Here is a 20,781-nt window from a genome sequence, read left to right on the forward strand (position 1 = left end):
GGCCCCACCACAAAGCCTGCCTCATAGGAAGCCGCATCAATAACGCCTCTAAAGAACAGCTGTATAATACACCGCCTATTCCTAACCCATAGCAGATTGGAGGAACATTTCCTTCTTCGCTGTTTTTGACTATAATGTTGAAACTCCAAAAGCTTCCGTCCCCGTCCCCCGCCTCACAACAGGTAACAACAACACAGCAGACTCCGCCCCTCTCGTCCGGCCAGTACGCAGGCGCAGTGCTGCCCTGCTCCGTGGAGACGGCGGCCACAAGTTGCACAGTTGTCGGTTATCGTTCTGCACCGAGGTGAGTTTTGCCGGTGTGGTGGCTCGGTCTTCTCACAGTGCCTGCCGCTACTGTGGCCTCGTAGTTGTAGTGAGACACCTGATTTGTAAGCTGGGGAAGTGTTGGTTACCATGACGACCTGTCACGCTGCTCTCTGGGCACGTCACATTACATATTGATGCACGTGCTCTGCCAGCGCATTGTGCCCCAGGAGCTGCTCCTGAATTATTCACCATCATAGCAAATTTGACTGAAACTTTAATTTGGCGGCGAGTGGGTCTGTATAAGTTAGTAAGAGCTGGAGAATCACCAGTGTTCCTGACGTGTATCATTACTGTGCACAGTCCGATATTTAGAAATGACACAACCCAGACACATGCCCCTACCTAGGGGCAGCCACAGATCACCCTATGTTAGTTAGATGCCAGCATACCAGTTGGGGGAGCCGCTGGTGTGCCCCCAGAGTGGTTGAGGGGGCAGCCACAGATGCCTCCATACGTGTGCCAACCACTGACGCCACAGGAACAAAACCAACTTCAGGCAGAGTTTTTGTGTGGCATTTTCTGCACCTAAAATCCGCACATAAAACGTGCAGCCCACCGCCCATTGATTTCACTGGTACATCAAAAAACACGCCAAAAAAAGTGCAGAATGTTGAAGTGGATTCAGCATTGTCTTTTTTTTTTTTGGGCAACTGTGTGAACTCATCCTTCACATGAGCGAGTTTTCCGCGCGGGTGCAATGCGTGACGTGAACGCACAGCACCCGCACTGAATCCTGACCCTTCATTTCAATAGTTCTGTGTGAGAATCGCAGCAGGTTCTATATTCTGTACTTTTCCCGCAGCCCTGGCCCCATAGAAGTGATGGGGGCTTCAGTGAAAAACGCATTGCGTCCGGATATCACCTGGATGCAGTCTGATTGCACCCACACGGAAAAAATGGAACAACTGAACGCAATTGCAGACAAAACTGACTGAATTTGCTTGCGAAATGGTGCGAGTTTCACGGAACTCACCCTGAACGCATCTGGAGCCAATCCGTATCGTTTGTGTGAAAGAGGCCTAAAAGCCTGTTCATATGGCGGATTCACGGGGTATTCCACAGCAGAAGCCACCATTGTGCTTGGAGTGCAGCAGGCCCGCTGAGGGACTGAATGGAGGTAAACAGCAGACGACGCCGCTTCTACCTGCAGACACGAAGAAAAGACATGTCCCTTCTTGGCGTGGTCGCAGTTTCACACCTGAATTTTTGCCAGTAGGAAATGATGCCATGTGAACAGCCAAGTTTTTGGTGGTGGTTTTTGTCATTTTTGCGTTTATTTTTGCTCCAGTGTTTTTGACTAGTATTTTGCAGTAAAAACTCCAACTCCAAATGTCAGCTGAAGCTCCATGGAAAGCAGGACACTGAAGCATTTGTTTATGGCATTTGTTCAGCTTTTGGAAGAGAACGCAGCTCTTGTACAAGCGCCGCCTTCTCTTCACTGTTTACCTACTCCCTGTCAACATTGCAGAGGCAGAGCAGCTCTGTCTCAGTAACTTACATGGGACGGAGGAGCTGTAATTACGCTGCTCTGACTCTGCAATGTAGACAGGAAGCAGGTAAACAGTGAAGAAAACGCAGCGCTTGTACGAGAACTGTGTTCTCTTCCAAAAGCTGGTTGGCGGAGGTGCCTGCAGTCGGTCCCCCACCAATCTGAAATTGATGACCTATGCTAAGGATAGGTCATCAGTATGAGAAAACAGGACAACCCCTTTAAGAACCGAGCCGTGCCGTTTTTTGCGGGCCGCAAAACGGACAAAAATAGGACATGCCTCATAATTTTTGCGGGGCCACGAAACTGAGCAACGGATGCAGACAGCACACAGTGCTGTCCGCATCTTTTGCGGACCCATTGAAATTAATGGTTCCGTATACGGAATCAAAATACGGCCAGTATACAGAACGCAAGAAACGTTTGTGTGCATGAGCCCTAATTTTGTAAATCTGACATATGTTCCTTTATGTGATAACAACTTTGGATGGTTTTTACTTCTCCAAGCGATTTTGTTGACCTTTTCGTTACACATTGTACTTCATGTTAGTGGTAAATTTATTTATAAAAAATAAATCCAAATTCATTGAAAATTTGCATTTTTCTACATTTAAATTTCTCTGCTTTTAAGGCCTCATGCACACAAATGTATTTTCTTTCCGTGTCCGTTTAGTTTTTTTTGCTTATATGGAACTATTCATTTCAATGGGTCCGGAAAAAAACAGAAGTTACTTTGTGTGCATCCCATTTCCGTATGTCCGTATTTCCGTTCCGTAAAAAAATCTGTGTTACGGACAAGGATAGGACTGTTCTATTAGGGGCCAGTTGTTCCGTTCCGCAAAATACGGAATGCACACGGACGTCATCCGTATTTTTTGCGGATCGCAAAATACATACGCTCGTGTGCATGAGGCCTAAGACAGAGAGTGATACCTCACAAAATAGTTATTAATGAACATTTACCATATGTCTACTTTATGTTGCCAGCATTTTTTTTAATGTCATTTTATTTATTTTTTACTTTTTTTATTTGTATTTTTTTTATTATTATTACTAGAAAGAGATACAGCAGAACAGATGATACATAGCTGCTTCCCATAACATGGCACTATAGTACAGAGGTCATAAATGTAACAGTGACATATCAATAGATCAGCTTTCACAATTTCAGACTTCAGCACTATGGAGAAGTAATATAAAATAATTTTCCTGTATTTTGACACAATGAGAAAAACCATGAGAAAGAATAAAGTGTATCTCAGGGTCCGACACTGGTATAATTCCGCCTCCCATTTGATGATGTATGTAACATCAGACATAGTAACTAGTCTTACATAGAAGCTGATATCTTAGGGGTGGCAAGGACTCTTCAAAGTGGTTTCTAACCAGCTACTAAAGCTGACTTGTGGGAGAGTCTTAGAAGAAATGCGCCATGTACATTCAAAATTGTGTTTCTGGATTAAATCCATAAGAGAGATGTTTGTAAGGCTACTTTCACATCTGCGATTTTCCGTCACAGCATCTCAATACCAGAGGAAAATGCGTCAGTTTTGTCCCCATTCATTGTCAATGGGAATGCATTCCGTTCTGTTTGGTTGCATACTGGTCATTGAGGCCCAAAATACATGTGGGATTAGGCTAGGGCTACACGACGACACCTGTCGCGGCCAGGATCGCTGAGTACCAGTGATCCCATAGAAATGAATAGGATCGTCGCGGCAGTCGCAAGAAATCCAGCGGTGTTGGTCTTCTTGTGACTGCCGCTTCGATCCCATGCATTTCTATGGGATCACCGCTACTCAGCGATCCTGGCCGCGACAGCATTCCCGCGACCAGTGTCGCCGTGTAGACCTAGCCTTAAAGTGAATCTGTCACCAGCGACCTCCCTAGCAAACTGTTTGCATAGACACATGGCTGCAATTCTCCTGATTAAAATGCTGTGTTTCTTTTGTTGATCCGAGGCCCCGTTCCCGAGTTATGATACTTTTTCTTAATATGAAAAGTAGGCCTTTGGTGCAATAAGGGCGTTGCCGTTGCTCTTGTTACACCCAAGCTCCACTCCTTTCTGTGGTAAACCCCTCCCTCACTGCTTTGCCACTGCCTGGCTGTGTCAATGAAAGCAGCAATGGAGGGGCTGGCCACAGAAAAAAGTGATGCTTGGGTGCAACAAGAGCAACAGTGACACCCTCATTGCACCAAATTTTCATAGTAAGAAAAAGTATCAAGCAGTGCTTCACAGCTGTCCCTTACTAAACATGTCCAAGGGTCTATATGGGAAGGGAGGAAAATAATAAACTATTGACAGATCAGCAGCCACAGGAACCGGAGTATAACGGAAGCCGACTAGCTGGGTCAAAACCGAACCAAAGCAGGAACCGTATATCAGAGTGAGAACCGTGCCGGAGTCAATACCAGGATATCACACATGGAAAAACAGGAATAAACAAATCAGATACGATACCAAGCCAGGGTCCAAATCAGAGGTCGAGATTCGTGGGGTATGCGATACACAGAACAGGGATGGTGAGGCGATCAGGAGAACTTGTGTCTAGCTGATGGCCTATTCAAATATGCCGCTCTTCCTGGTCATGTGACGTGCCCGGCGCCATGAGACCGGTGACGTCAGCACATCGGGCAAAACATATAATTGGTCAGTGCTCCTGTACAGGGAACACCCGGTGGTGCTGCCTGCAGAGGAGCATGCCCTCCGGCCCTAGACATGGCACTATGGGGGTCATTTATTAAGACCGGCCCATCCCCTTTCCCGCCTATGCTACGCCCACTTGTTTAAAAAGTCACAGATTGCAGCACAAAAGACCTTGCTGTGCAATCTGCGCCCAAAATACACCCAATGTAGGCGTATTTCCCGTTAGTAAATGACCCACTATATGTGTATGCAAACAGTCTGAAAGGGAGGGCACTGTGGGCAAATTCGGTTATATCACTCACCTTTTTTTCTTTTTACTCACCTGGAGGATTTTTTACCCCTTTTGTGGACTGGCCTCAGTTCAAATCTCCCAGAATGCAATGCAATTATCACCTGTTAAAGGGTTACTAAGTTTTGGTATGTCATATGAGACCCAACACAGAAAAAAACCAAAACAGGATCCAAAAAAACGGATCCTGTTGCACATTTAGCATCTGTTTGAGCCATTTCGGTCTGAGATCAGTTTTTTTTAGATGGGGGGGGAAAAAAGATCCTGCATGCGGATCTCAGATGGAAATGGCTCAAACTCTCCCCAAGTTGGTATTATCTGTAACGGTGGAGGCCGTTCTCCTGGAAGTGCATTTCTCCGCTTGATTATCTTTATTGTCTTTTAGCTGGTGGTGCTGGTAATGGTATTATTGTGACCGGATGGAAGAATCCAAGGCTTTACAGAAGATGCATTCCTCCCGTGATAAGAGATCAGACCCTTTTTATAAACCCCCCAATTCTGTCCAGAAGACCAGCGCAGAAATAATAAATGAAGCCAGAAATTCTCTTCGGACTCTGAAAACCAAAAGACCTTTCACACCAAGAGAAGATCAAAGAAAACTGTTTGGTCCTTTATCGTCCAGGACGCCAGACAACAGACCGCCTTCCTCATTCAGGTAAGTGCCCCGTTCAGTGTTTTATCCATCCTAAAAAATGCTGAATAATGTTCACTATTTTGCCGTATCTAACATCTTTTATACCAGAGTTTTTATGATCACGTGTCTGTTTCCCCATGCAGCATCCTGTTATAGTTTTGAAGGAAGATTGTATTCTCTAGTTGTTATATGGCTTATATCCTTGATGGGTAAAAAAGAAATACTTGATATAAATGAAGTATACTATATTAACCCCTTCATGACGCAGCGATTTTTCCCTTTTTACGTTTTCATTTTTTACTCCCTGCCTTCGCGGAGCCATAGCTTTTTTTATTTTTCCGTTCACATAGCCATATGAGGGCTTGTTTCTAATAGAACCATTTAATAATACATACACTATAGTGGGATGCTGGAAAAAATCCAAATGGGGTGGAACTGAAAAGAAATGCAATTCTGCCATCATTTTCTGGGTTTTTATGGTATTCCCTATGGGGTGTGGTGGAAGCTGGGCAAACAGCTCGTTCAAACCGCTGATCAGCGGGGATGCTGAGCGCCAGAAAGCACAAATCGGGAGCTCGTCTCATTACTGGGGCATAAAAGCTCTGGAGTTTGGGGATGTTTAACCCCTTCCTGACCTATGGTGAAAATGTGCTAATGGGACTGAAAGAAAACAAAAAAAAAATGTATACAATGTTGAAAAATAAGAAAAAGCACAGTAGAAATAGATCATCAAGTTTCAAAAAAATACAATAAAGTAGTTGGTATTGGCATGTCCCTTATGAACCACACTATAAAATGATCATGTTAGTTAGCTTGCATGGTGAACACTGTTAAAAAACAAAACAAAAACAAATGTTGTTTGTCACCTTACCACCCAGCCAAATTGAATAAAAAGTGATCAAAAAGCTGTATTAACATGTAGATAAAAGAAACAATGGCACTCGCCAATATTCTTTCTGCAGCTTTTATTGATCCAAAGCGGGTACAGCACAGCAAAAGGCAACAGCCCCTTCGCGCTTCCTCAGGCCTCAACGTGACGAGGCTGGCGCATACACGTAAAATCCCTTACGCCAGCTTCGTCACCATCACTACATAAGACAACTCAAAATAAACAAAAACTAAAACAAAACTATACGAATACTTCTAAATTGTTCTTATCCTTGAACCCCAAAGGACCCATTGCCTTTGTCTTCATAACCCATGAAGCTTCTCTTTGTAATAGTAGACGGTTTCTGTCCCCACCACGATCTAGGACTTGCACTCTCTCTATTCCTGCACATGCTTCATGTACATGTTCTATCAATCTAGATGCTCCAACTCCTCAATATCTATCTTCCTGGTAAATTGCATATTCATGTGATTGTTCACATTCAGATATTCCACAAATTCGTCAAATTGCACCATGGTACCTGTCCACACTATAAAGACACCTTCAATGAATCTCACAAATACCTTAATATATGCCACAAAAGGATTCCTCACCGTAAATACATATTGATCTTCGAAAACTGCAAGAAACAAATTAGCAAAAGTACAGGAGTCCCCATGGCTGTCCCCGTTTTTTGTTTATACCACTTTTTGCCAAACATAAAGGCATAATGGGTTAAAATAAACTGCAATGCTTCAGTCACAAAATCCACATACCCATGAGTTTTACCTTGTCTCACAAGAATAATGCGGATACACTGTTGTGGTAAAAATCACCGGTGTCTTCCAAATAGGAAGGTATCCCTTTTAATAAAGCCAATCTACATTCCTACAATGGAGGATGCCTGCAGCGGACCACAAGTACCACAATGGACATCCTACACAGGATAGCAAGTGTGTGGATGTGATAAACAGTATATATAATATAACACTGCGCCAAGGTTTCTCAAGTAGCTCGGGACCTAACGCTAAACCTACCTGGGCCGTATGGGCAATGCCCGAGCTACTTGAGAAACCTTGGCGCGGTGCTCGGGCTCAGACATGTCCTCACGTAGGACATGTTGGCTAATCTCTAAATTTTAACACCAGTTTGAGGGCTTAGTAAGACCGCAGAGTGCACCTGTCTTTGTTTTTGTTATATTATATATACTGTTTATCACATTCACACATTTGCTATCCTGTGTAGGATGTCCATTGTGGTACTTGTGGTCCGCTGCAGGCATCCTCCATTGTATGCATTTTTGCTGGGGATTGCCATTGGCAACGGGCCACAAGTGCAGGATCTGCCCCCCCCCCCCGGTATAATTGCACCACTGCATATGTAGTTGTGCACTTCCTGCTTTTTAATACCACGCCAATTTGTAGTTTGTATTTTAGAATTTTTTGGAGGTGTAGAAACTCCTAGTCTGAATGTGCCTTCATTTCCATCCACAAGCAGCATTCTGGTGCACATGTAAGGCCCGGGCTATATCAGCCAGTCTTGGGTGGGGCTCAGAGCTCTCTCCCTCCTCCCACTGTATACATGGTCACATGCTGGAGGTCACTGGGTGATTGCTTTGAGTCGGACCTTGCGCTCCTGTAATTTGCCCACTGGCTCCTGGTATTGCCCATACGGCCCAGGTAGGTTTATCGTTAGGTCCTGAGCTACTTGAGAAACCTTGGCGCGGTGCTCGGCTCAGACATGTCCTCACGTAGGACATGTTGGCTAATCTCTAAATTTTAACACCAGTTTGAGGGCTTAGTAAGACCGCAGAGTGCACCTGTCTTTGTTATATTATACAAAAAGTGGTATAAACAAAAAATAAGGAGAGCCATGGGGACTCCTGTACTTTTGCCAATTTGTTTCTTGCAGTTTTCGAAGATCAATATGTATTTACGGTGAGGAATCCTTTTGTGGCATATATTAAGATATTTCTGAGATTCATTGAAGGTGTCTTTATAGTGTGGACAGGTACCATGGCACAAATTGATGAATTTGTGGAATATCTGAATGTGACCAATCACATGAATATGCAATTTACCAGGAAGATAGATATTGAGGAGTTGGAGCTTTTAGATGTTAAGGATAGGGTGTAAGAGATAGTAATCTATGTACTACTGTCTTTTGGAAACCCACTTCCACAAATTTACTCTTGCACTATGGTATCTTCCACCCGCCCCATGTGAAATTGGCAGTCCCGTATGGACAGTTCATGCGCCTTAGAAGGATAATAACCAACTCCTTAGATTGTTCAATGGACTCATCCCCGTCAAAGAGTTTTTTTGCAGAGAGGTTACCCCAAGAATGTGATAGACTCTGCTTATAGGAAGGCCCTTGCACGAGAACGAGGGGGTCTCATTAAACATAAACAGTTTAGAGGTAAAGACAAAAGTGAGAGACCGGTTTTTATTTTTAATTACACCCCAATGGCTCCTCTTATTAAAAATGCCATTTTAAACAACTGGCATGTATTGGCCCAGGATGAGTCCTTAAAGGTGAAAACCCAATTGAATCCCATTATCAGTTTTAGGAGGAGTAGAACTATTAAGGAATTTGTAGTAAGAAGTCGCTTCCAAGAAGAGGACTTGAATTGGCTAGGGAAGTATACCCCACAAGGTAATAGTTGTGGGCATTGCTCCATGTGTAGATTTATGTGCAGACGTAAGTATCTTCAGATAGGAAGGGTTGAACATGTGGTGAGACACTTCATATCCTGTAAGACACAATTTGTGGTATATGTCATTTTTATGACCTTGTGGTAGATTTTATATAGGAAAAACCACAAGATGTCTGCATGTGAGATTTAGGGAACATAGGAGGTCCATAGAGACAAGAATATGAGCATCTAGATTGATAGAACATGTACATGAAGCATGTGCAGGAATAGAGAGAGTGCAAGTCCTAGATCGTGGTGGGGACAGAAACCGTATACTATTACAAAGAGAAGCTTCATGGATTCTCAAGACAAAGGCAATGGGTCCTTTGGGGTTCAATGATGAGAACAATTTAGTTGTCTTATGTAGTGATGGTGATGTAGCTGGCGTAAGGGTATTTTACGTGTATGCGCCAGCGTCGTCACATTGAGGCCTGAGGAAGCGCGAAATGGCTGTTGCCTTTTGCTGTGCTGTACCCGCATCCACTGTGTTTTAATGGATCAATATAAGAATATTGGTGAGTGCCATTGTTTCTTTCATCTACATGTTGATTCAAGACTTGAAGCTGTAGGCCAGCTGAGCACCGCCGGAGATCACAAACAAATGTACGCAGGAGTAGTCCACATACGTATATGGTTCGCTCTGGGCAGTGCCGACCGCCTTTCTACATATTGGCGTCAAAAAGTTGTATGTATGCTAAAATGGTCCTGATGAAAACATCAAATCATCCTAGAAATAGTAAGCCCTCACTATAAATAAAAAGTTACGGCTCTCGGAGTATGGCAGCACAAAATCAAAATTCGTTCATGAGCTAATGGATGGTGGTTCTGCAATGCATCACACAGATCATGATGATAATTGTTCCCCCTCTAGGCCTTGGAATGGCTTTAGAGAGCGTAAAATAACTTTTAAAATATGGGGTCAAGTCATGAAACTTTATTTCTTATTGGTGCTCATTGCGTTTCACTTTCCAGGTCACGTCACAGAACCGCAACTCTTTCTTTGCTCATCCATATAGTGAGATTTATCAAAAACTGGCATAAAGGAACCCATAGCAACCATTCTTCTTTTTTTTTTCACTCTGAACGCTGAAAAAAGAGAGGTGGAATCTGATTGGTCCCTATGGGCAACTAAATCAGTTTTCCTTTGTGATAAATTCCCCCATAATTCAAGGAGATTTTACTTTGTTTTTCGTCAAAGGTGAATTTTTGTTTGGCCTTTCACATTCATTTCATTTCGGTATGTAGTAGTCACAAGTACTTTAAAGGAAAAGAAATCACAGCTTTTCAGTGTCCTCCACAAGGAGCAAACAGCGAACGGCTGTGCCAACTGCGGAGTGAAAGCGTCTCAGAGATCTGTTGTTATTTTACTAAAGCATATGGTTTCAGTTTAGTAATTTCTGATATTACTAGAACTCCCACATGTTCTTGTTTTCTGTGCGCGATAGCTAGTCATGTTTATCTCAGAAATTCACTTTAGTGTTGAAATGAACAATGCTCCAGTGCATGAACTCAGTGGGGCAGATTTATTAAGGCTGAGCTCACATCATCGTTTAGCTTTCCGTTCTTCTGATCCATCAGAAGAGCAGAAAAATAAAGGAAAAAACGGATCCTGTTGCACATTTGGCATCCGTTTGAGCCATTTCTATCTGAGATCCGTTTTTTTTTAGACAGAAATCAGAAGAACAGAAAAATAACGGTGATGTGAACTCTCTCTAAGATTGGCGTATCCATTTTTAGAATTGATAAGGCTACTTTCACACTAGCGTTCGGGTGTCCGCTCGTGCGCTCCGTTTGAAGGGGCTCACGAGCGGCCCCGAACGCATCCGTCTGGCCCTAATGCATTCTCAGTGGAGGCGGATCCACTGAGAATGCATCCACCTGCCAGCGCTCAGCCTCCGCTCCGCTCAGTGAGCGGACACCTGAACGCTGCTGGCAGCGTTCGGGTGTCCGCCTGGCCGTGCGGAGGCGAGCGGATCCGTCCAGACTTATGATGGAAGTCAATGGGGACGGATCCGCTTGAAGATGACACCATATGGCTCAATCTTCAAGCGGATCCGTTCCCCATTGACTTTCAATGTAAAGTCTGAACGGATCCGCTCAGGCTACTTTCAGACTTAGAAAATTTTCTAAGTAATAATGCAGACGGATCCGCTCTGAACGGATGCAAACGTCTGCATTATCGGAGCGGATCCGTCTGATGTTTCATCCGCTCCGAACGCTAGTGTGAAAGTAGCCTAAATTTGTCAGCTATGCCTCTTTCCACATAACCCACGTTTTCACATAAAAAAGTGATGAAAAGGGAAAAAAGATTTTATATTAAGCTAGTTAGCAGCATATGTCGGCAGTGCGTATGAGCGTCTGGGAACTGTAGCTTGTCATAGGAAAATAGGCAGTCATGTGGCAAGCGGGACTGGACCACCCATTTTCCCTGCAGCCTGGTGAAGACATCCAGTAGGCGCCGCCAGGGTAAAAAATTAGAAGAACAGAAAAACCTAGGAGGGGTCTGAACACAAGGTGAGCTTAGTTAGGGTTAGAGCAGAGGGTTAGGGTATGTTCACTCGATGCATTTTGAAAACATGCAGTGTTTAATTTTCACAGATTTTAAAAGTGTTTTTTTTTATGTGCAGGTTTGGTGCTGTTTTTGATACGTTTTTGTGTGTTGTTTGGAGTGTACGCTTCAATGCGAATCTGCATTTTTGCTGGTGGTTTTTGGCGCTGATCTGCCGCAAAAACAACGCGAAAAAAACACAGGCACGAGTACATGGCGTACGACACATTTTTTTTTTTCCACTTGATGCGGAGCAGTTTCTGTGCCAGTATAGGGCATGCTGCCTCTTTTCTCCACATGGGAAAAAAAAGCAAGTGCTGTTTCTTATTGAAATGAAAGGGAGGCTATTTACCTTGGCTGGCGCTGAAAAAATTCTGTAGAAACTGCTTGTGTTTTTTCCATACCGCATGCAATTTTTATGACTTTTTTTAGCGGTGTTCTTAGCATATTTTGTCCCCTATGGAAAAGGAGTTTACCATTTATTGTGGATGTCAAAAATGGGTCAACCATGGTGAGAAGCCACTAATACACATACTGATATCGGGGTCTGATGCAAAATAGTCCAGGTTTTTACATCTGTAAAGTGGACGCAGATATGTAAATAACATTGAGCCTACATTTTTCGTGCAGCATGTTTTCTGTACTATATTCTTGGGGAAAAAAGGCTTGGTCCTATAGGACAAAATAGACCCAGTCCTTAAAGGGGTTGGCCACCATACGCAAAAAAATAAATAAATGGCCCCAGATAATAACTAAAGCCAAGAGGTATTAGTATAATGAGAGATATACTGTGTATGTATAATTTTTCTAATGTGTTCAGCATAGTATGCTCCCATAGAGGACAGTCTGTGTGGGAGGAGCAGCAGCAAAGTGAAAGTAAAAATCCCAGCATGCATCACAGCAAGCATCTTCAGAGGAGTGGTCACATGACATCCCTGGCCAACTGTGATACCATCCATAACAGGATCTCAGGTGTCATTTCATCACAGACAAGTCAGCATAAGGGAGCATTCACATGACCGTGTTGGTTTTGCGGTCCGCAAATCACGGATCCGTGTGTTCCGTATGTCTTCAGTTATCTTTCCGTTTCCGTTCCGTAAGTCCGTATAATACGGACGTGGTGCTTCCGTGTGTCATCCGTTTTTTACGGTCCGCAAAAAATGAAATGGGGTTTCCTAGAATGTTTTCAGTCCAGGGGTCCGCAAAAAACGGATGACATACGGATGCATTTCCGTATGCTATCTGTTTCTTACGGACCCAATGACTTTCTATGGGGCCACGGACTGCAATTTGCGGCCAAGTATAGGACATGTTCTAAAATAAAAGGAACGGACAGCACAGGGATGACAAAGAAAGGCATTCCGCAATTTTTTGCGGAAACATAGAAATTAATGGGTCCGTGAATTGTCCGAAGAAAAACACGGTCGTGTGAATGCTCCCTAATGATGAGAATCTCCCATTACCAGCAATGAATAAAGATTATTACTGTTCACAGAAAATAAAGTGATCAGTACAGTACAAACATGTAAGTCTATCTATAAAATATCTATCTGCCTATCTATTTATCATCTATCTCTTATATATCTATATATCTCCTATTTCATATATATATATCTATGGTTTATCTGTCTGTCTATTTATCTATCTCATATCTATCTATCTTCTATCTATCTAATATCTATCTATCTTCTATCTATCTAATATCTATCTATCTTCTATCTATCTATCTATATTCTATCTATATCTCATATGTATCTATCTAATATCTATCTATCCCATATCTTTATATCTATCTAATATCTATCTCCTATTATCTATCTAGCTATCTATCTCCTATCTACCGTATTTTTCGCCCTACAAGACGCACCTAGGTTTTAGAGGGGGACAATAAGAAGATTTTTTTTTTTTTTTCATGACACCTCAGATCAGACCCACAATCAGACCTCAGCTCAGACCCCAATGTGAATGACCCCCACTCTGACCTCAGATAAGAGCCCCATGCCTCTTATCAGCCCCCCAGCCTCTCATGTGCCCCCAGCCTCTGATCAGCCCCCCAGCCTCTCCCTCTTATCAGCCCCCTCTGGCAACTCAATCCCCCCCCCTAGTATTAATCATTGGTGGCAGTGGCCACAGGGTCCTCCCCCCCCATCATTGTTGGCAGTGGTCAGTTCTGATCGGTTGCCATGGCAGCCAGGACGCTACTGAAGTCCTGGCTGCCATGGTATGTTAGTGAGCAGCATTATACTCACGTGCGCCGTGGCCGCCGGGTGCTCCTTTTTCTGTCTGTGCGGCGCATTGTTAATGCTTATAGCATTAGCAATGCGCCGCACAGACCTATGAGAAGAAGGAGCGCCCGGCGGCCATGGAGCACGTGAGTATAATGCTGCTCACTAACATACCATGGCAGCCAGGACTTCAGTAGCGTCCTGGCTGCCATGGTAACCGATCTGAGCCCCAGCATTACACTGGGGGGTTAGGGTTATGTGAGGCTGTGGCGCCAGTGACAGACTGGGCATGCGCTGCGAGGATGAGGAAAAGCAGCGCATGCGCATTTACTCTGCAGGCATGGACGAAGCTCCTCCATGTCACGTGCAGCCATGGACGAACTGGCTGCACGGCAGAGCGGGGTTCAGGGGGCGTGTCATCAGATTGTAGAAAAAACAGGCAGATCTACTTAAAGACATATATTAGGAAAAGTACTTTTTTCCTGCCTCCCACACAGTAGTAGAAAATACATGCAGAGTGGCCAACCATTATGGTTGAGACTTTATAAGGGTACTTTCACACTTGCGTTTTTCTTTTCCGGCACTGAGTTCCGTCCTAGGGGCTCCATACTGGATAAGAACTGATCAGTTTTACCCCCATGCATTCTGAATGGAGAGCAATCCGTTCAGGATGCATCAGGATGTCTTCAGTTCAGTCTATTTGACTGATCAGGACGGAGATAACGCCTAACGCTAACGCCTCCACAACGGCACTTATTGGAGGAGTGTCCCCGCCTCGGACAGGAAACAACGACGTAGAAGCAGAAGATTTAAGAACCTCCTCCCCTTTACCTAGTCAGTCGTTGTTTCCTGTCCGACGGAAGACGTGGAAGCCGCTCCTGTAGCAGGAGTATCTTTTCTTCCGCCCAGCCTCACCTCGGTCCTGGGGTTCTCCCCACTTTCATGTGGGAGGGCTGGAGCAGGGAACGGGCCCTCGGGGACGCATGGCCTCCCTTCCTGTTCCTTGGAGTAAGTCCTGGTTGCAGGCGTCCCCGGGCGCCTGCGCGGTAGTTTCCAGGAACTATCGCGGGATCCGGCGTGTGACGTCAGCGGGTGAGATTCTCCTTGGGCAAGAGAATCTTGCGAGAAGGCGGAGCTCCAGCGGCGCGGTTTTTAAAAAGAGTTCCTCAAACACAGCTTCCTTGTGCTACGCAGAACGATGCAAAGCCCTGGAGATATGGACACCGCTAGAAAACCCGTGGATCCTTCAGCCTCTGCCCTCAGCCCGGTAAGCCTCCTCCCAGAGGAGAGATATGCTTAAAAGTGTGTGTTTTCTGTTCTTACCTAAGTATGTACACACTTGGTGCCTGCTGCTTTCCACCACCGGTGAAGGGTCTGGCCTCTTAAACAACTCTACTGGTCTCTAAATATGCCCCATTCTTTTGTGTTGATCTTAGGCCAGAGAGACCGTGACCCTGAAACCACCTGGTGGAGATTTGGCACGGAAAAAATGTGGCATTTGTCGCAAAGCACTCTCCTCCAAGTCAAAAAAGCCTCTGTGCCCCAAGTGCACAGAAAAAATTGTCTCAGAGGAATCCACTTCCCTTCTCGAGTCCATGAGGTCAATAATTAAGGAAGGAATTAAGACCTAAGAATGCCGTCATCCCCAAGACCATCCACCTCTCAAAGATCCCTAACCTCTGACGCCGGGTTTGAATGGGATGAAGGGGAAATCTTTTCCGAGGTAGTCTCCTCCTCTGAAGACGACTCGGGTAAACCCCTCTTTCTGCCGGAAGAGACAGATGGATTCTTAAAAATCATCCGAGCAACTATGAACATCGAGGAGGTGAAGGAGGCTCACTCTGTACAAGACCGAATGTACCAGGGGTTAGGGGAAAGGAAGAAAAGAACCTTCCCCATTCATAATAACGTCAAGTCCCTTATTGCTAGGGAATGGAAAGATCCAGAAAGAAGGGTTGCTATATCGGGTACCTTTAAACGCAAATACCCCTTTGATGATGCTGATTCTAACCTGTGGGAAAAAACCCCAAAGGTAGATGCACCTGTAGCCCGGATCTCTAAAAGAACCTCGCTACCCTTTGAGGATACTGGCCTCCTCAGAGACCCCATGGACAAAAAGTGTGAGAGCCTCCTAAAGAAACCATGGGAGACTAACACAGCTATGCTGCGACCAAGTATAGCTTCCACCTGTACTGCAAGAACACTCTCAGTATGGCTGAACCAGCTAGAGGATCACCTGGCGGCAGGTACCCCGCGAGAAGAAATCCTGACTTCCCTACCAGCTCTAAAGAAGGTGTCTAATTTTCTTGCCGATGCATCTGCAGACTTAGTAAAGTTTTCTGCCCGGTCAGCAGCCTTATCGAATGCCACAAGAAGAGCTGTCTGGCTCCGCACCTGGTCAGGGGACGCAAGCTCAAAGAATCGCCTATGCTCCATCCCGTGTGAAGGCGATAGACTATTTGGGTCCACCTTGGATGATATTCTGGATCAAGCTGCGGACAAGAAGAAGGGCTTCCCTATAGAGAACCGCTATTTCCATCAGAGGCGTTCCTTTCGGAATCAAAGAAAGCCCAAAGGAGATCCTAAGAAAAAAGAGAGTTCAAAGAGGTGGCAGCCCTCCAGAGGTAGGGTAGAGGGTTTCTCTTCAACCCCAAGAATGCTTCATCCTCAAAACAATGAAGCTAGACATCAAGTGGGGGCCAGACTAATCCACTTTGCTGCCGTCTGGGAAAATATAGGAGCATCTCCCTGGGTGGTGAACACCCTAAGTCATGGCCTAAAGTTAGAGTTACTGTCAATACCCACAGATCATTTCATGATCAACAAAATCCTGCCTCATCGAGAAAAACAATCTTGCCTAGAGTCAGAAATTACGTCACTCATTCAGAAAGGAGTAATCTGTCAGGTTCCTGCGGAAGAACAGGGAAAAGGGTTTTACTCCCCTGTCTTCTTAATCCAAAAACCCAACAAGACCTATCGACTAATTATTAACTTAAAAGGCTTAAACAAGTTTATCGTTTACAAACGCTTCAAGATGGAGTCGGTGAGATCCACCATAAATGTCCTTCCCCAAGACTGCTTCATGGCGACCATAGACCTTCAGGACGCCTATTACCACGTCCCGATTGTTATGGCCCATCAAAAGTATTTGAGAATTGCTATCTATATAAATAACCGGCTCTGTCACTTTCAGTTCATAGCCCTTCCCTTTGGGCTCTCCTCAGCCCCAAGGGTGTTTTCAAAAGTTATGTCTGATGTCGTCAAAGCCCTTCACCTAAGAGGCATCCAAATTATACCTTACCTGGACGACTTTCTGGTAGTTGCTCCCTGTGCAGAGACCCTTCTGTCCCACCTAGCAGACGTTCAGAAATTTTTTACCACCCTAGGGTGGATAATACATTTCAAAAAGTCAGACTTAAATCCAGCACAAAGGAAAACCTTTTTAGGGGTAACATTAGATTCCCATCGATTAATGTCTTTTCTTCCACAGAACAAACAGATCGAGCTCCAGGAAAAAGTCTCGCTATTCTGCAGTCAAAGATCCACAACGATAAGGAACCTCATGACCATTCTAGGTATCCTTACGTCCACGATCCAGTCAGCAAGGTGGGCCCAACACCACACAAGACCACTTCAGGCGTTCCTCCTATCTTCCTGGGATGGCACCTCCTCGGCCCTAGAAAAGCGAGTGTTGATTCCGAAATCGGTAAAAACATCTCTTCTGTGGTGGAGAATCAGAAAACACCTTCAGACAGGTGTTTCCTGGAGACAAGGAGATCAAATGATCATAACCACAGACGCCAGCAGCATCGGCTGGGGGGGGTCACTCAGGCGGAAGAGTGGTCCAAGGCACTTGGGGAGCGGATCTACTACAAGCCTCCTCCAACTTAAAAGAACTCTCAGCGGTATACAAAGTCATGGTCGCTCTCTTTACGCCCACATCACCAAAAAGTATAAAAGTCTTCTCAGACAATACTATCGCGGTCGCCTATTTAAACAAACAGGGAGGAACCAGGAGTCGCTCCCTAGCGGCCGTAAGCGAAAAAAATCTTCTCCTGGGCAGAGAGCAACCTAATTTCCCTTACAGCCTTACATGTCAGAGGAGAAGAAAATACTTTGGCCGACTTCCTCAGCCGTCAAACTCTGAAAGAAGGAGAGTGGTCCCTAAATCCACACATATTTCACCAATTGTGTCTCAAGTGGGGGACTCCAGAAATAGATCTGTTTGCGACAAAGTCCAACAAACAGACCAAACAGTTCTGTTCCCTCTCCCAAAGGGACCAGCCACTATGGATAGATGCCCTATCCCGACCATGGCCAAACTGCCTTCTCTATGCCTTTCCTCCCTTCAGCCTAATATCGAAGACTCTGATAAAGGTACAGGAAGAGAAGGCCAAGGTAATATTTATAGCCCCTCACTGGCCGAGAAGATCCTGGTTCCCCTTGCTACTTCACCTTTCAGCAGGGGAATCCTGGGTCCTCCCATTCATTCCGGATCTCCTTCATCAAGGCCCAGTAGATCACCCAAGCGTCAAAAACTTGAACCTGAGGGCCTGGAGACTGAGCGCAACACTTTAAGAAAGAAGGGACTCTCGGATTCAGTTATCTCTACTCTCATGCTTAGCCGGAAACCTATAACATCCAGAATTTATATGCGGACCTGGAAAGCCTTTCAGAAATTCGCGGGTGACGCGATTTTGCCCAACATTCCTCAAATTCTGCAGTTCCTTCAAGCCAGACTTGACAAAGGCCTCAGGCCAGCAACCCTTAGAGTGCAGGTATCAGCCCTAAGTGCGTTTTTATACGTCAAGTTGTCAGAATCCTCTTTAATAAAGCGTTTTCTCAAGGGCGCAACGAAAAAGACTCCTGTAGCCCGTCCTACCATTGCTCCCTGGGACCTTAACTTAGTGCTGTCTGTACTAATGTCTCCCTCGTTTGAACCTATAGAAGATATATCCCTGAGACTTCTAACGTTGAAGACAGTATTCCTTATGGCCATTACAACGGCTAGAAGAGTCGGGGAGATCCAAGCCTTTTCATATAAACCTCCTTATCTGACAATCTTCGATGATCGCATAATTCTGAAACATTGCCCAGCCTTCCTACCTAAGGTAGTGTCCAGATTTCACTGCGAACAAGAAATATTGCTGCCCTCGTTCTGTCCTTCACCAACCTCGGAAAAGGAGAAGAATTACCACAACTTGGATGTAAGAAGGGTGGTAATCTGCTACCTCAACAGAACTTCATCTTTCAGGCACTCAGACCAACTGTTCTTACAGTACCAAGGGCCCAACAAAGGTCACGGGGCAAGCAAACCTACGATATCCAGATGGATAAAAAATATGATCCAGTTAGCTTACCTGCAGAAAGATCTCCAACCCCCGGTTGGAATAAGGGCTCACTCCACCAGAGCAGTATCATCCTCATGGGCGGAGGCGGCATCAGTATCATTAGAACAGATATGTAGAGCCGCAACCTGGGTCAATCCTATGACTTTTTTCAATCACTATAGGCTGGATATCCTTAAGAACTAGGACTTATCATTTGGGCGCAGGGTACTTTCTGCTGCTGTCCCTCCCTAAATCCTATTACTCTGTTAATCCTCCAATAAGTGCCGTTGGGGAGGCGTTAGGGAAAATAAATAATTACTCTTACTGGTAATTGGTTTTTCCAATAGCCTCCACAACGGCACTGGGATTCCCTCCCTAAAATATTACATGGGTCTAAGTTTTGAAAAGACTTATTGTTTTCCTTCTAATGATGTAATTGTCCTTGGTTATTAATACATGATTTATCTTGGCATCACTTCCGTGTCCTCTCTTATTGACTGACTAGGTAAAGGGGAGGAGGTTCTTAAATCTTCTGCTTCTACGTCGTTGTTTCCTGTCCGAGGCGGGGACACTCCTCCAATAAGTGCCGTTGTGGAGGCTATTGGAAAAATCAATTACCGGTAAGAGTAATTATTTATTTTATCTCCGCCCCAAAAAACTGAAGACTTGCCTGAATGCCGGATCAGGCATTTTTTTCTATAAGAATGTATTAATGCCGGATCCAGCATTCAAAATACCGGAATGCTGGATCCGTCCTTCCGGTCTGCGCCTGCACAGACGGGTAAAAACGTGAAAAAAAAATAATCAAAACGGATCCGTTTGTCCGTATGACAAACGGACAGACGGATCCATTCTTGCAATGCATTTTTAAGACGGATCAGGATCCTGATCAGTATTAAAATACTATCAGTTTGCATGCGTTTTGCCGGATTGCGACGGAACTGCTTGCCGGATCACTCTGCCGCAAGTGTGAAAGTAGCCTAATAGGAAGTTTTTTTTGAACATTTCATATTGGGGTTTTTTTTCGTTTTTTTTTTGCGTTTAAAGAACTATATTTGGTGCTTTTATTTTAGTTCTCCTAATGCTTCTCTGTTGCAGTGTATTGTACCTGCATGTCATCTTGCCTCTAATGTAATGGAAGTATGACAGTGGCAGGCCTAGGGGTGTCATGACAACAGATGTTTCTAAACTGTTAGTTTTTAAATTGTTTTTATTTTTATTGATTGTTTTGCATGTATAAAACAATGCAAAGAAGCTATTCAGTACCCTAGTTAAAACATGATCCATCTTCTTAAACATTTAAAAGTATGTCTCATGTTATAGAGAATTTTGAAGACCACCATAGACTACAGACATTTTAAGCTCTTGTTTAAAGGATAACTGTCGTATTTTTTATTTATTTCCTGGTTTATTAGAGCTAGGCATGTATACCTGAGTTAGTCTGTCAATGATTTGTCAAAAGATCTGTAATTACCTTATAATAACAGCTTTCATTATGTCCTCTGTCCCTTTCCACTGCTCCCTTAAAAGACAGTTGCTATGGCTCATCTGTCTCTGGCCAAGAAGACAGGAAAACGGAGGGACGGTCCTTCACACTGCATGCCTGCATTAGGCTTCAGAGTAAGGAGGCGTGTCTCCCAGTAATCCAATCTGATTGGCTGGCAGGGAGCTGGTGGCAACAGCAAGTGTGTATGGGAAGTGAGGGAAAGCAGTTTTGGCCTCAGAGAAC

The 20,781-nt window shown here is 44.5% G+C and overlaps 1 protein-coding gene across 2 annotated transcripts in view; it reads left to right on the plus strand.

Annotated features, from left to right (window-relative positions):
• Window positions 1-216: 216 nt before the first annotated feature.
• ARMC2 (armadillo repeat containing 2) overlaps window positions 217-20,781 on the plus strand; it is a 120,615-nt gene continuing 100,050 nt past the window's right edge. For both annotated transcript variants that reach the window (XM_040426836.1, XM_040426837.1), the window contains exons 1-2: window positions 217-304; window positions 5,138-5,407. In XM_040426836.1, the coding sequence (XP_040282770.1) occupies window positions 5,172-5,407 (236 nt within the window). In that variant the 5' untranslated portion in view covers window positions 217-304; window positions 5,138-5,171. The remainder of the gene's footprint in view (window positions 305-5,137; window positions 5,408-20,781) is intronic.

This window comes from Bufo bufo, chromosome 4 (genome assembly GCF_905171765.1).
Source record: "Bufo bufo chromosome 4, aBufBuf1.1, whole genome shotgun sequence".
NCBI lineage: Eukaryota > Metazoa > Chordata > Amphibia > Anura > Bufonidae > Bufo > Bufo bufo.